Source organism: Lissotriton vulgaris, chromosome 2_1 (assembly GCF_964263255.1).
Source record: "Lissotriton vulgaris chromosome 2_1, aLisVul1.2, whole genome shotgun sequence".
Taxonomy (NCBI): Eukaryota; Metazoa; Chordata; class Amphibia; order Caudata; family Salamandridae; genus Lissotriton; species Lissotriton vulgaris.
In genome coordinates this window covers 1,070,958,961-1,070,974,663 of record NC_141687.1, presented here as the reverse complement: position 1 = coordinate 1,070,974,663, position 15,703 = coordinate 1,070,958,961, and the positions used below count along the sequence as shown (strand labels likewise).

General features: G+C 47.6%; 1 protein-coding gene across 2 annotated transcripts in view; it reads right to left on the bottom strand.

The window, feature by feature from the left end:
- The window catches only part of MCAM (melanoma cell adhesion molecule), a 281,496-nt gene that overhangs the window by 91,528 nt on the left and 174,265 nt on the right, over positions 1-15,703 (bottom strand). For both annotated transcript variants that reach the window (XM_086956758.1, XM_086956759.1), the window contains exon 7: positions 11,051-11,178. In XM_086956758.1, the coding sequence (XP_086812884.1) occupies positions 11,051-11,178 (128 nt within the window). The remainder of the gene's footprint in view (positions 1-11,050; positions 11,179-15,703) is intronic.

Genomic DNA, 15,703 nt, shown 5'->3' with positions numbered 1-15,703 from the left:
CCCGAGCCAGCACACACATGGTGTTCAAGGCCCGCAGAGCAGTGCTGGTCGAGGCGAACATGTTGCGCCCCCAAGAGTCCAGCCAGTGGGCCTCTCGGGATGGCAGGGAGGGAAAAGCAGTCCGTAAAGAGGACTGGAGGCAGAGGGGTGGAGGGAAAGGCACACCGGGTCACGCAGCGCTGGTGCAGAAGATGCTGAGGCATATGGCCCCTGAGGCAGGACGCCTCCGAGCCCCCGACAAGGAAGAAAGGAGGGAACCTTCATAGGGAAGCAAGATTTCCCTCCCACCGGAGCCCAGATGGAGGACCTCCAATAGATGGTCCTCAGGAAAGTGAGCCACCGGATCACCCATACGCAGGATGCTCACAGCCGTGGACACGGCATGAGCGAAGGCTGCACCCGCCTTTGTAGGGCCCCGCGGTGGGGAAAGCAGCTCCTCTTTGGGCGACGGCTGCAAACTAAGGCGGCCATCCCTGAGGCCAAGCGGGATGGGCAAGGGCCAGACCTGGAAGTCAGAAGGAGCCGAAGAATGAGGGACCTGCCGCTCTTCCGACGAACACCTCTGCCTCAGGAAGGGCGGGGAGCCGCCCTTCGATGTCGGTGAAAAAGACACCACACAGTGACCAGTCTCCGGGGAGGACGACACCAATATACAGCCTGCCTCTGGAGAAGAAGGAGCGTCCGAAGACGAATCTGCCACACTACCGCTGCGCGGAGCCGTAGAGTCCGCCACCTGAGGCAGGTTGCCGGCACCATCCGGCTTCGCCGGACAAGGGTCCTCCAAGTCCCCCTGCACCGAAGACCGGAGTGGAGACCGGAGTGCAGCTGGAGTCGGCCCAGCCCCGGGGCACGCCGACCCAGCCCCTGCCGAGGTAGCCACCTGTGTGGGGAACCTGATGTGCCTGGGGAGTGACATGAAAAATGAGGCGGAGGTCGCTCGGCAACCCACGCGGCAGTGCCAGGGAAGATCCAAACTCCGACTCGACCCCTGTGGCTCCGCACGGTCCAGCCAGCGCCGTAGCGGCATCACCTTGGCCTTAGACAGGACCACCTTATCAAAGGACTGAGAGGGGCTTGGGGATGCGACCCGAGCCCAGCGACCTCCCGCGACACCACAGGGACTCCCGCAGGAGTTTGCAGCAAGGCAGAGACGCCGTGGCCTGAAGGAGGTGTCCCAGAGGAGCCGCACCCCAACAGCACCACATCCTCCAAGCCTGGATCCGAATCAGTCGGCGCCGGGGCTGGATCCACCGGAGGCGCAGCGGAGGGCCCTGCGCAAGGCAAGGGGTCAGCCGACGCCCCAGGAGGGGAAGGAGGAAGAGACGCAAGCGAGGCCTGCAAAGCCGCCACGTATGTCTCCATTTGGACTCTCTAAGCCCCGGCAGGCCAGAAACCAGCCCCCGGGGACAAACTGCGACACTTACCCACCGGGGAGCAACGCTCACGTGGCATCGGAGAAGGGCAAGAACGACGACCACGGCCGAACCTGAAGCCGTCCGCCGAAGCAGACCGAGGGGAGGACATCGACCTGGAGAGACGCGTCGAGAGATGTTTCATGCGGCGCTCCCGCCGCGACTTCGGCTTCAACAGTTGACAGGCCTCACAGTCGGTGGTGCCGTGATCCTCCCCCAGACACCACAAACAAATGAGGTGCGGGTCCGTCGCCGACATAATACGCCCACAAAATGTACAAGTTTTTAAGCCTGAAGTCATTCACACACTGTTCCACCAAAAGAAATGGAGAAAAAAGGGGCCTGAAACAGGCCTGTAGAAAGGACCGGATCCGCGTTGCTTGCGGAAAAGGAAAAAACTGACGTAGGCGTGCCGGGCGGGTCTTATGTGACCTCGCTGACGTCACACGCGTGGACGACGTCTGGGCTGAGTCGCGTGATGTCATCCCTCCCCCCGACGCACAGGGATGCTGTGGCAAAAAAGTTTCCGGATCCAGTCACCTAGGAGTAATTCTACATGAAGGAATCTGCGGCTAGTAGTCTCTATTAGATATGGATGTTCCATGGGTGTTGCTGTGGATGTTCCCACACAACACCCTTGGAAAATGAAGCATTCCCAGATTTACAACATTTTCTAAACCTTGGAATGCGTCAGATTCCTACACCTCCCCATGGGAGGCATAAGGAGGCGCAACCATGAGAAATGCTTTTGTTTATTCTTGTTTTTTCCTCTTTCTATGCATGCTGCGTCAGTCCCTCCCTCGGATACCTCTGACTGCCGGATCGTAATCCGGTGGTCGGACCGCTTCAATGGATGTCGGTGGGCTGACCACCGACGGCCTTTCAGCAGCGGGCTCACCACCGCCTTCCTTTCAGTAGTGGGCTCACTGACATCGCAATTAGGGCCTAAGTCTCAGTTACAGAACATGCCTGGAATATATGGAAATTATTTACTTCTAAAGTTTAGGATAGGTCTTGTTATCCTCCTGAGAGCAACCTGCACACATCAGCAGCCCTACCCAAACACATTTTAAATCCACGCTGATAACCACTAGTGAATCACTGTGGTTTTCTGGCTCCAGGATCCGCAGATCAAGCTGTGTTCTAAGATGTGGGGGAACTCCTTTAGACTGTTAGCCTGCCCATGTGCTCAGAGTTGTTCCCATTATAAAAAATGTTTACATTCACAAAAGGCTAGGGTGGGATACTAGGCCAGATCCCTATCGTATATTCCGTCCCAATGGCCCAAAGCAACACAACAAAGTAGCCATCCAGCCACCAATTTGAGAGTGGTTAAAGTAAACGATAGACCATTCTCACAATTTAGACAATTAGCATGGCCTCAAAGTAATAGGTTTTCCCCACTGCAACACCTGCCAGAGGAAGGAGATTGGAATTTAAGGCCCACCCTACTCTAGAATGAGGAGTCCTCTCAAAATCTAAGAATCCTAAATTGGAATATCCATGGGTTTGAACGCTTGAGGAACAGCGGCGAACTGGAAGAAAGTTTGAAACCCTTTCATCTGGTATTCCTTCAGGAGTCTTGGCTAAGAGAGGACCAGTCAGTCAAAGGCTTTATGACCCTGAATAGCAGAGGTCATTCCCGGGGTACGGGGAGAGCATCTGCAGGTCTACTAACATTAATATCGACCAAGGTGATTAAGAGGCCATTGGAGGTCATAAATAAGTGGTCTGCAATTATCTGTTGTGGAAATGGTTGTGGGTAAAAATGTCCCGTTATTTTTTACTTATAAATGTTTATATTCATAAAAAAGATCATCGCCAAATGAATCACTGGCTGGAATTATTTGAATCCCCTTTCCGGCATTTGATGGCAAAATACCCGGAAGCAGTGATAATAATGGCGGGAGATGTAAATGCTTGTTTATTCCCTGTACAGCTAGACAAACACTGGGAGGAAGTGTTGCATTCCTACAACATTCCCTTAGCACAGTTTCCAGCAGGTACCATCAAAAAAGAGGCCAAAGTGCTGAGTAAAAGGCTGGCAAGTCATGGTCTGATTTACTTAAATGGACGTTTTCAAAAGGATTCACCAGCTATAGCAACATCTCGGCAGGGCCACTCTTTGGGCCCTATTGATTATATATTCACGTCCCTTTAGAATTTTGGCCTCTTTAAGAGCTTTGAGGTGGCAAAATATGAGGGCACTGATCACTGGGCAACCACAGCAGTTCTTGATTTGTGTGAGCCAGTATCCCCTGAGAGGGTGTTTCCCTTAGAGATGTCCTATCCGCACAGGCTCACCACACGTTTAGACACTATGCATCTTCAACAATTAGCAACTCTTCAGTTAGAGGAGATGGTTCCTATCCTCCCTACTCATGCTGATGATGTCATTGTGTGGTATAATAATATTGTGCAACGAGTTTTGGGCTGCATTTTAGTGAAAATAAGTGGAAAGGGTGGACAGACAAAATCCCGCACAAAGGGTGTCCTGGGCTCGTTCGATCAGGACTGCCAAAAGCTGAAACGACTGGTGAGACAGAAAGCAAGGAATGCTAGGTGTAGTTTCATTCCTTTAGCCACCCAAGAGCTGGTTAAACTTAAACGCCAATATAAATCCCTTGTGCAGTCGAAAAATGTAGCTTTTTATCATAGACGTGGGAGGAGATGTAGGAGATTATACTATTAAATGATCAGCAAAAATTCTGGACAAAAGTCAAAGAGTTTAATGGCCAAAGTAGGGGGTTTCTGACCTGTATGATACCGGAAGCACAGTGGGCCACTCATCTGACCGAGTTATACAGGGGACCTTTAGGTTTAGATGGCCCTCAGCACATCTATGGGCAAACCCTCCCAGCCAACTGGCTCTCAGTGAAGAAAGTTAAGGCAGTTATTGAGAGAATAATACTCTTGTGACGCCGGTCCTGAAAATGTCCCGGCTGTAAAAATTAAAACAAATAGTGTTTGGTGGGCTAAAATTTACTCTAACCCTTTTCAGTTGGGTTGCAGGGTCAGGCCTTTACCCCTTTACCTGGAAGGGGTCCACTGTGAAACCGATTTTTAAAAAAGGGAGCGGTACAGACCCAATGCATTACAGGCTTATAAGCCTTTTGGACATTTCATTAAAGATATTCTCCAAGATTATTTTAGCCAAACTTGAAGAATGGGCCATTGAAACTAAGAGAATTCCTTTAGAACAGGGGGGCTTTCGGGAGGGTCATTCAACCATAGACCACTGCTTTGCTTTGTGGGCTATTACTCGAAAGGCGGTGTAGGAAAATCAAAGACTGTGCAGTTGTTTTGTAGATTTCCGGACAGCCTTTGATTCTGTTGACAGGGATATTTTATGGGGAAAACTCGGCGCTTAGGAATTACCACTACACCTCCTTGGGGCTCTTCAATCCCTGCACTCTGGCAATTGGGCTCAGGTGGAGTTAGACAAGACAAGACAGGACAGTTGTCCCAAAGAATCGCTATCGACAATGGCCTGCGTCGGGGTGCGTTTTAGCACCCCTACTTTTTAGTCTATTTTTGGCCGACCTCCCAACAGCTATTTCCCAATCAAAGTCTTTTTCGCCCAAAATTGGGGATCATCATATTGCTTGTCTGCTCTATGCAGATGATTTGGTATTAATGGACTACACTTCAATTGGTCTGCAGAGGAAACTCAACGCATTGGCCTCTTATAGTAAGCAGAACAAGCTTCGTATTAATCTGGAGAAGACGAACATTATGATTTTTGGGGGAAAAGTGCTGAGTTTTTCCTGGTATCTTGATTCTCAGGTGGTGGATCAGTATAAATACCTTGGTTTAACTTTTAGGAGAAATTTGAATTGGGGTGCACATTGGAATGCCACTAGGCAGAAGGCCCTTCTGCAGGCAAGATGTTTATCTGGATTTAATGGTAGATTTGGGGGTCTATCCCATATCCCAATATTAAAGGCCTATGAAGGGAAGATTCTACCAATAGGCCTGTATGGAGGAGAGATATTCTCTCTTGATCCAACCTATGAATGGGACAGACTGGAAGGGGCAGTACTTAAAAGACTTCTATCACTCCCAAAGGTACCATGGTCCAGGCTATAAGGAGAGAGTTCAGTCTGGTATCTTGGAACATGGCGGCCGCCACCCGGGCTCTAAGATACTTCAACACCCTGCTGGAGAATGATGAGGTGGCTAAAGTATCCAGATTGTGCTGGGAAGAGAGCCAAAGCAGCGAAAGGTTGTGGCCAAAGGCCGTTAGAACTAGAATGACTGCAATGAAGAATTGCCATTTAAATAGCGGTTTAGTCACATCTTGGCTCACCTTTCCAGGCAAACGAAAATTGAGAGAATCTGCTGCTATGGTTTCACAAAAATGTAATTTATGATATCTAAAGAAGAAATCATCTATTAGCGTCTCGTTAGCTTCAATTTGCCAGGATGGTGTTTTCCCTTACTTATCACAGTCACCAGATCCAGGTTTGAGAAAAGAAGTCCTAAGGGTTCGGGTGGGATGTAATCCAATTCATTCATCCCACCCATATAAGACAGGGGTGCAAAATAATAGTGGTCTTTGTCCCTGTCCTATGAAAGCCAAATGCACTATTATGCATATTCTTATGGACTGCGCTTTATATCTTGCAAATCGGGTTAGGTTTTTAAGACCTCTGTTTTTTAAATATGATGCTCTTCATAGGAACAAGGCGGTGGAGTTACTGTCTGAGATGCGATACTTAGATGTGGCAGTTGGGATTGCTCGATTCCTGCGATCTGTTAAACAGAATTTAAAAAAATGAAATGTAATGGGGATGGGTTGGTGAGGAGGGGGGGTTCATTTAAAGGTTTTAAATAATATGTACTTTTTAGAATGTTTTATGGACAATTGTCAAAATAAACTTGTTTTTGAACCTGAATCTAGGCCAGCAACATCAGCAGAATAAGTGCAGCACAATGTTAATACTCCTAGCACTGAAAGCATAGGTGTAAAGTTCCATAGCACAGTGCTGCCCACAGTAATGCTAAAATAGGCCATGTGTCCTAGTTAGTGTGTCAAAACATGCACCAATCTTTCATCAGAGCCTCAAAAATGCTTCGTACCCGATTCATAATCGAAGAAATACCCTAGCTCAAAGTTCATTGCGCAAACCCTCATCTACGAAACATTGTAACTTGGAAGGCTGCAATAGAGGAACTTTTATATTTTTATTTAAAAAAATAAAAGAAGTATTACTTTTTTAACTTATTTGAAAATTGAAAACGTTGGGGAAATACCTTTTCTGAAAAAAAACATTTTTTTGCAGTATTTTTGGAAGACACTGTTGATTACATATTCTGCCACCACCTCCACCCAGTGCTGCCAAGTCTATGAATGTGCTCCTATTGCGTTAAATAACCTGACACTGGTTTCATTCATGTTCTCAAGATGCTTTCATCTCTGCATGAATCATCTGTGTTGATCCTCAACAATAAGGTGGTGAGGACAATCTGCCATGGAAGGTTTCGCTGCTTGGTTCACTGGTGGGAACGAAGATGTCAAGAACTCATGGAGAATGGTTAATTACAAAATGATTTTTCTGTTGATCCCTCCATTTGTCAACATTTCAAGAACCTTCTCATAGCAATAAGAAAGAGCATGTACTTGTCTGTGTTGTGAAAAAAGGGGCAAGAGAGATGACAGACACTTCTCTTAGCATCTACTCTCTTTTATAGACATACTTCCACCTCTTACATATTATATTTGTTGGAACTGGTAGGATCTACCAAAGAGGACATCTCAGTCGGTATCTCCATGGTTGTGCAGGGTGACGTAGCCCCAAGTAAAAAATCATCCTTTCTTCACTTCAGACTACCAATGCATTCATGGAGTCCCCTTTCCGAACACGTACTCCTGTTATATCCAGTGGTTAAAATGATTCTTTGACTACAAAGATGAACTTTTCTCTTAAAGTTCTCAAGCTCATCAGAGGGAATCTTTATGTTACCTATTACTTTTCTAACTAGGTTGAAGATTGCACGTCTGCAAAGAGTGAAATGGATCTCTTATAGAACCACAGAGAGTAAAGGAACAAAATGCTGTTTCCAGAAGCATACGGTTGAATGAAGAATAACTGGCGCACCGCACCCTTCTTATCGGTTGCGTTATCAGACCAGTTAATGACCAGACACGGATTTCCTGAAGACCACTGTGCCTTGCCCTGATCTGCAGGGTTTTACTTAAATACAATTGAAATTTTATAAACAAAAGCCATGACCTGCATCTATTTACATTAAAAAAAATATTGGTTATCTGTGAGATATGTTGATTATTGATGCAAGTCTGCTCTATTTGCCCTTTATCTAGGACTGAGATTACTGTTTCTGTGGGGAGGTCAGGGCGCTTCCCCGCATATTTATGGGCCGCTAAAGCGCCAGTTTGTATATGGATAATATTCATTGACTCATGTAATGTATGAAGCTTTTGTTTAACCCCTTCGCTGCGGGGCTAATTTCCCCACAGCGCGGGGGGGAGGGGGGCCGCGCACGGCGCCGCTGTGCTCATGACGAGCCCAGGCTCGTCATGCAGCACGGTGCTCGTGTGCTGGTGACGAGCCTGGGCTCGTCATGACCACGCCCGCGCAATGGAACGCTCAGCACAGCGGGGAAATTAGCCCCGCGTGTGAGCGTTCCACGGCTCATGACGAGCCTAGGCTCGTCACAAGCACACGAGCACCGTGCTGCATGCCTAGGCTCGTCATCAGCACGGAAGGGGTTAATAAAAATAATTTTTTAAGTAAAAATCCATTTCTTACCTGTCGTTCTGAGAATAACACTGTGGGTCAATTTCACAAAGTCACTTACGCCTGTGTATTGAACGTACATGTGCAAATTCACATTTGAAATTCACAACATGTGAATTTCTCACCAATAAAGGGACTTAGTTGTACATAATGGTACCCCTCTAGTGTGTATTGCTGTACATAAGTAACTTTCCAGAGGAGGATACTGAGCGCTCCAGAGTGAAGGTGCCCTGGAACATTTGTGTGCAACCACAAACTAACATTTTTGGTTGGGTTTCGCAAATTACTTCACAGAGAAAACATAATCAAACTGCAATTCCACAGGTGATAAGGCACTTTTGCAGTCACTGTGGTGAACTGTGCTCAGTTATGCATTCAGAATTACTTTCACATGGACATTCACAAGAAGGTTTAGAGGCTGCTTCGGGGAGCCTTCGACTGTCATAGGTTTCCTGAGTACCACTGCAAAACTTTCTGTGAATTCCAAAGATGTGGGGGGAAACGTGCAGGTGCAGTTTTACATTTTTTAATCAGTTTTGGGCCCTATGCCTCGAGGAGCGAGGACAAAGAAAACATTCCCAATCCTCATTGAGGAGCGACAGATCCTGTCTTCTTTTCCACGGAATGACAAAATACATGGACTGGAGGGTTGTGTAAGTGAGGTGAAAAGCGCCTGAGATGGCAGTGCACAATGAGTTGTGGATGTGCTCTCTTGGTAGGCGTGCAGTGCAAGCAGTCTGGGTGAATTATTTAATACATTCTGCAGTAAGCTGTTAGGAGGCTGCTAAAGTGTGCCACGTTGTTGGTGTTTGCCAAACACACATTGCGCCACTGGCATGGCCTGGAAGTGCCTGCAGCTGTCCTTATCCTTTCCACATGGTGCCAGGGCTGCCATGGCAGAACTTGAGTATGAGGCATGCAATTTAAGATGGGAAAAGCATCACAGGAGGGCTCTAAGCAAACAGCTATGTGGCAAATGTCACAGAGGCCTCTAAGCAATACCAGTGTTGCATATGGCACAGGGGCAACTAAGCAACAGTTGAGTGACATATGTCACAAGGGCCTGTAAGCAATAGCAGTGTGTCACTGGGGCCTGTAAGCAATAGCAGTGTGGCATATGACACTGGGGCCTGTAAGCAATAGCAGTGTGTCACTGGGGCCTGTAAGCAATAACAGTGTGGCATATGACACTGGGGCCTGTAAGCAATAGCAGTGTGTCACTGGGGCCTGTAAGCAATAGCAGTGTGGCATATGTCACTGGGGCCTGTAAACAATAGCAGTGTGGCATATGTCACTGGGGCCTGTAAGCAATAGCAGTGTGGCATATGTCACTGGGGCCCTTAAGCAATAGCAGTGTGTTACGGGGCCTGTAAGCAATAGCAGTGTGTCACTGGGGCCTGTAAGCAATAACAGTGTGGCATATGACACTGGGGCCTGTAAGCAATAGCAGTGTGTCACTGGGGCCTGTAAGCAATAGCAGTGTGGCATATGTCACTGGGGCCTGTAAACAATAGCAGTGTGGCATATGTCACTGGGGCCTGTAAGCAATAGCAGTGTGGCATATGTCACTGGGGCCCTTAAGCAATAGCAGTGTGTTACGGGGCCTGTAAGCAATAGCAGTGTGGCATATGTCACTGGGGCCTGTAAACAATATCAGTGTGGCATATGTCACTGGGGCCTGTAAGCAATAGCAGTGTGGCATATGTCACTGGGGCCTGTAAGCAATAGCAGTGTGTTACGGGGCCTGTAAGCAATAGCAGTGTGGCATATGTCACTGGGGCCTGTAAGGAATAGCAGTGTGGTATATGTCCCTGGGGTCTGTAAGCAATAGCAGTGTGTGATATGTCACAGGGAACCTGAAATCAATAGCAGTGAGGTATTTGAGGTGTGGGTGTAAGCAGTGCATGTGACTCAAAAAGTGTGGAAGTGTAAATGAGATTTGTGTGGAGAGGGATGAGGTGGAATTGGTGGGTGGGTATGTAGGTAGTGTGTGTCTGAGCAGTGTGTGATGCAGGTGTATAAGCACTGTGAGGTAGGCTTATAAGCGTTTTGTGAGATGGGTGGGCAATCAATCTCTGAGGCAGTTGTGTAAGCATCGTGCGAAGTCCAAGTGTAAACAGTGCATCAGGTGGGGGTGCAAATACTGGTGTGACATGTGACATGTGGGCAAGGATGTATGAGGCTGGTAAATAAGCAGTTTGAGAGGTGGGTTAAAGTGTGTATATTGGCTGAGTAAGCATGTTTGAGGCTGGTGTACAAGCAGTTTGTGCGATGGAAGTGCAGGGTGTGAAGTTGACTGATAGTGTGGAAGGTGTATGGAATAAAATTATTAGGGCCTTAAAAGTGGGAATGAAGAAATGTGCTGTACCAGGAAGTCTATCCACAAATAATGTGTGTGAAAGAGAAATAAAAGCAGAGATTCTGGTGGGACATTTTCTGTGTTTACCTTTGCACAGGTACTGTGTAGACTCATTTGTGTATGTGAATACTCGTGCAAGCTGTGTGCACACACACACACACTGTATGATTGTACACTCTCTTGACAGACACCTGTTCTTGGAAATATGTGCATGTGTGTATCATGGCTGGACTGCGAACTGAAACCAGCACTGGCAACCAGCTTGGCCGGCCCCCGGTGGGGGTGCTAGTTGGACGCACCACTCCCGCCTCACCGCTGCAGCTTTTGTGACAGTGCGCCGATATTGCAACTATGCTGCAAAACTGCCCCCCATAACAAGAACGACCTCCCAGGGGGTCCAAAACCGGCCCCCACCCTGGCGGCCCACCAGGGAAATGCCTGGTGCCCGCTACGGCCAATCCGGCCCTGGTGTGTATGCATGCCCTTGTCTTATACGTGCCTTTCCCTTACACACTCACCCAGACTCGGTGAAATGAATATTGGGGGGCAGGATTGCCATCACCTTCACAAATCATGGTCACAGTGTCCCCTTCTTTCACCGGCTCCTGGGGGGACTCCATGGTGAGGGTTACCGTCTCTGTTGGGTCTGGAGGAGAAGGAAAAAGAATGAATAAAGGCCCAAACAACTCAGAACCGTATATTCAAAATACATTGTTGTTGATTTATTACACTGTGTTTAATACCACTTAAACATGAACCAGGACACATACATTGGTGCACATGCACTGAGGGTCACAAGCACCTGTGCCTGCTTAAACAATCTGGGCCTCATTTACGATGATTAGGTGTAGGCCAGCGCTGCAAGCCTTTTTGCTGCAAATCGAAAAGGCAGGAAGCACCATATTTACAAATTACTGCGCATTCCTGTCCTTTCAGCCAGTGCACATTATGGTGTCTAGCACCAACACAGACCCCCTTGCACCATGGTGCAATGGTGTCTGCGTTGTTGGCAGGATTGTTTTTATGCAGGAAGGGACAGCTTCCTGCATAAAAAAAGTCCATGGAGGCATTTTCCTCTTTCTATGTATGCTGCAGAATGTCATGGATTGCTTTTGTGCAGTAAGGTGTCCCTTCCTGCATAACAATAGGGGCACCTTCCTGCATAAAAACAATCCAGAAAGGCATTTTCCTCTTTCCATGGAAAAAAATTAGGAGAAATAAAAATATTTTTCCATGTTACACCTGACCTGGGCAGTCGTAATATTTTGGTCCTGCCAGCCTTTGCTAAGATAGCACCCTGGGCGTGGGCAGAGTGAAATTTGGTGCCCTTGCTGATGGTAGTGAATTAAATGAGGCAGCAGGGAGTCCCTTTTGTGTTCACTGGTCAGAACCTGGATGAGCAGGGACTGGCCCCTGAACGCAAGCATCCATGGACATCCCCCAGCTCACCTAAATCACCTTTAACTTAGCTGCCTCAGGCAGATGATGGTTTTGTTAATCTGGGTCAGAGGGAGAAAGGAGGGCAAGGAAGGGGGCTATATGGGGCCATATGATAATGAAGGACTAAGACCACTTTAAACTTGCAAATCAGATAGAAACAAACAGACAGGGACAAGGACAAGGCTGGAGCAAGATGAGAAGGCCACTGTTGTAGGCATAACCTTATTGCACACAGCTCCATGCGACCCTCAGAATTTTGGCACACTGGGCCTGGGCTCAGCTCACCCATGCTAAAGGCCGGCCCTGGCCACAGGTTTATGTGATTAAGTAAATCTGGGTCAGCGTCAAAATCCATGGGTGTTGCATGGGGACACACACCGCAATGCCCATAGAACACCTCCTTTACGCAGAGTAAGGCAAGGCAGCGACTTGCGCTTCTTTGTCTAACTCCATATCTATGAGCCATGTAAAGTGGCTTTGCGTCACATCATAGATATGACTGAGAGGCTTGCGCCGCCGGATCGTAAAAAAAAAGTGACGCTCAGGCGGCACAAGCCTATCATAAATAAGCCCCACAATAACAACCAAAATATCCAATTAAATCCCAAAAACACGCAGAGTCCTATAAACCTCAAACCGCTGTGACTGTCGAAGAGCACAAATATAAATCACAAGTCAACAAACGAGGCATGAGGCGACAGACCTATGATGAAAGACTGGCTGTGCGTCACTTATTGAGTTGGAACTTCTCATATTAAGGGCACACGTTCAAACTAAAGGACATCCAGAAAAACACACATTGGTGAAAGCTTTTGAGCTCGAAGTAATCCGCATTTTTGAAACAGCATCCCCTGAGGCCTACAGCTTTATGTGTACACAAAAGACTGATGGTGGACTGGGGTCTCTGGCAAAATAAATCCATCCCACGGCGAGTACATTCACGCAATTTGGTAATTCGTGTGCACTGCACGGTGAAAGCTTTGTCTATGGGACGACAGTGTCCTCTAGTGTCGTTGCGACGTACCTGCATCTATTTGTGTACCGTATAAACATTCTGTTTCTTGGAAAATTCATTATTCATACAGATATGGATGGGAGACAACTGAACTTGCACTTTTCTGTGAAGGAAGATAGGACCTGTGTTTTCATTTGGTGCTTTCGTCAAATTATATGGCTAACTTAAAAGACAACTCCGCGTTTTATTTTCTATGTACGGATAAATGATACCTCTGTTTTCCTGAAGCTTTTCATACGGATATGATTGTGACTTTTGAAAACAAGAGTTTATTTTCTTCGGAAATAATCTTACTATTTTGGTTGAAGCCTGAAACAAAGGACGCTCCGTTTGCTAATCCCAAACGCTACTGAAGATTGCCGTGCCTAATTCTGGCGAGGGGTGCGCAGAGGTTACGCGGTTCTTGCTTCTCTTCCACTGGATGAAGTGGAGCTCTCTGTCAGTGCTTAAATTGAAAAACAGTAAGTGCCGGGGGCCAAAGCGTTGGCTAGAAGCCCGGCGCTATCAACGGTTGGGGTGCGAATACCAAGGCTGCAGCCTAGTTTGGGTTTACCTCGTGCTCTTTAATTCTCGACCAAGCTCTTCCTGTCTCTATGTCTCAGGTTTGCAGGTTCCTGCCTTCTGCCTTTGTGACGGCTTTTCCATCTTGCTCTCCCTCAGTTTTGCCTCATTGTTTGCCTTTCACTCTCTTGCTCTGGGAGAAAGTTCGATGAGGAAAAATAAGTGAGCCAAAAATGAGTGCCGATGGACCCTGCCTGCAACGGCGGCTCAACACAAGGACTGATCTTGGTTTCACTCAGCTTGTTGTTACTGTGCCAAGTGGCACGCTGATATACAGAGTATCAATCGCAACGTCCTCAATGCCAGGAAGCCCCCTCTCTTGTGCATACAAAGACCCACAATTAAACAAAGATGTTTTTGTACTTACCACGCAGACAAACCCCACCCTTGACCAGTACAGTTAATAGTTCTTAATACAAGCAAATATGCTACTTACCAGTATGCATCTGTTCTTGGCATGTAGGGCTGCTGACATTCATATCTGTGCATAGATAGCCGCCTAGTGTTGGGTCCGGATGATCGCACATTGTTGTCCTGGAAGAGTCTTCGAAGTATCACGAGATAGGTGGCTCCTTCCCTGGACTACAGTGCGCATGGGCATCGACTCCATCCTCAGATTGTTTTTAGCCATTGTGGCCAAGATGGGAGTGAAACTCAGTGAATGATGACCATGCTAGAAGTATATGTGAATTCTGCAGCTGCTACAGGCGTCGGGGAGGAGGGCGGGCGATATGAATGTCAGCAGCCCTACATGCCAAGAACAGATGCATACTAGTAAGTAGCATATTCGGTTCGAGGCATGTGGGCTCCTGAATTCATATCTGTGCATAGAATATATAGCAGTCCCTCCATTAATGGCAAAGCCCGTGCCAGCTGCAGCAGTTTGGAAAAGTGTTTTTAGAACAGCCTGCCCTACAGCTGCCTGCTGTTTAGAGTGCACATCAACACAATAATGTTTTGTAAATGTGTGTGTGGTAGACCATGTGGCTGCTCTACATATGTCTTCCAAAGGAATATTTCCAAGGAAAGCCATGGAGGCCCCCAACTTTCTGGTGGAGTGGGCCCGTGGTGGAATGGTGAGAGTACCCTTGGCTTTCAGATAGCAGATCTGAATACATTTAACTATCCACCTGGCTATACCAGCTTTGGAAATGGGGTTACCTTTGTGTTGTGGCGCAAAGGCAACAAAGAGTTGTTTAGTTTTCCTAAACCCCTTGGTCCTATCAATGTAATACATTAGGGCCCTTTTGACGTCAAACGTGTGGAGCATTCTCTCCGCCAATGACTCAGGATTTTGGAAGAACACAGGTAGTTCAATAGTCTGGTTAATATGGAATTGAGACACTACCTTAGGAAGGAATTTAGGGTTAGTGCGAAGCACCACCCAGTTAGAATGAATTTGAATAAATGGCTCTTGGATAGTTAGTGCCTGGAGTTCACTAACTCGTCGCAGTGACGTAATCGCTATAAGGAAAGCCACTTTCCATGTCAAGAATTGAATCTCGCAGGAATGCAGTGGTTCAAAAGGGGGACCCATCAGCCGGGTGAGGACCACATTGAGGTTCCACTCAGGAGCTGGTGGAGTCCGTGGAGGAATGACTCGTTTGAGTCCTTCCAGAAAGGCTTTAATGGCAGGCACCCTGAAAAGTGAGAGGTGCTGCCGGTTTTGGAGATAAGCAGCCTGTAGGAGAGTAGGGTCTGCAATCCTATGATCACCCAGATTTTTTGCTTTTGTTTCACTGGTTTACGACTTTCTCTGGCTGTGGGCCTGCTAATCAGACCCACAGCCTGGCTGTTCTCTTTCTAAATTACGATATGTACCCTAGGTGCATTTACCAATTGGTACTGGGCCACCTTATCAGACCCCGTAACGCAGGGCATAGGTGTACCCAGGGCCGCCAGGAGCTGCAGCATGTATTATGCCACCCCTGGCTGGCCTCTCAAATTTGACACAACTGGCTGCACGACAGCTGGGGCGAAGACGTGTAACCACCCTTCGCTTTAGGTATAGTAGCCCTATATCTAACCATACACTGGACACCCGAGTCCCTATCAGTCACTCCTATGGCAGGCCTTATCAATCCTGAAGGCAGAGTGCGTGGGCTCGTGTGAGTTAGGTTCAGGCCCGAGCCGAGCCCGGCTGCAGCTTGCGGGA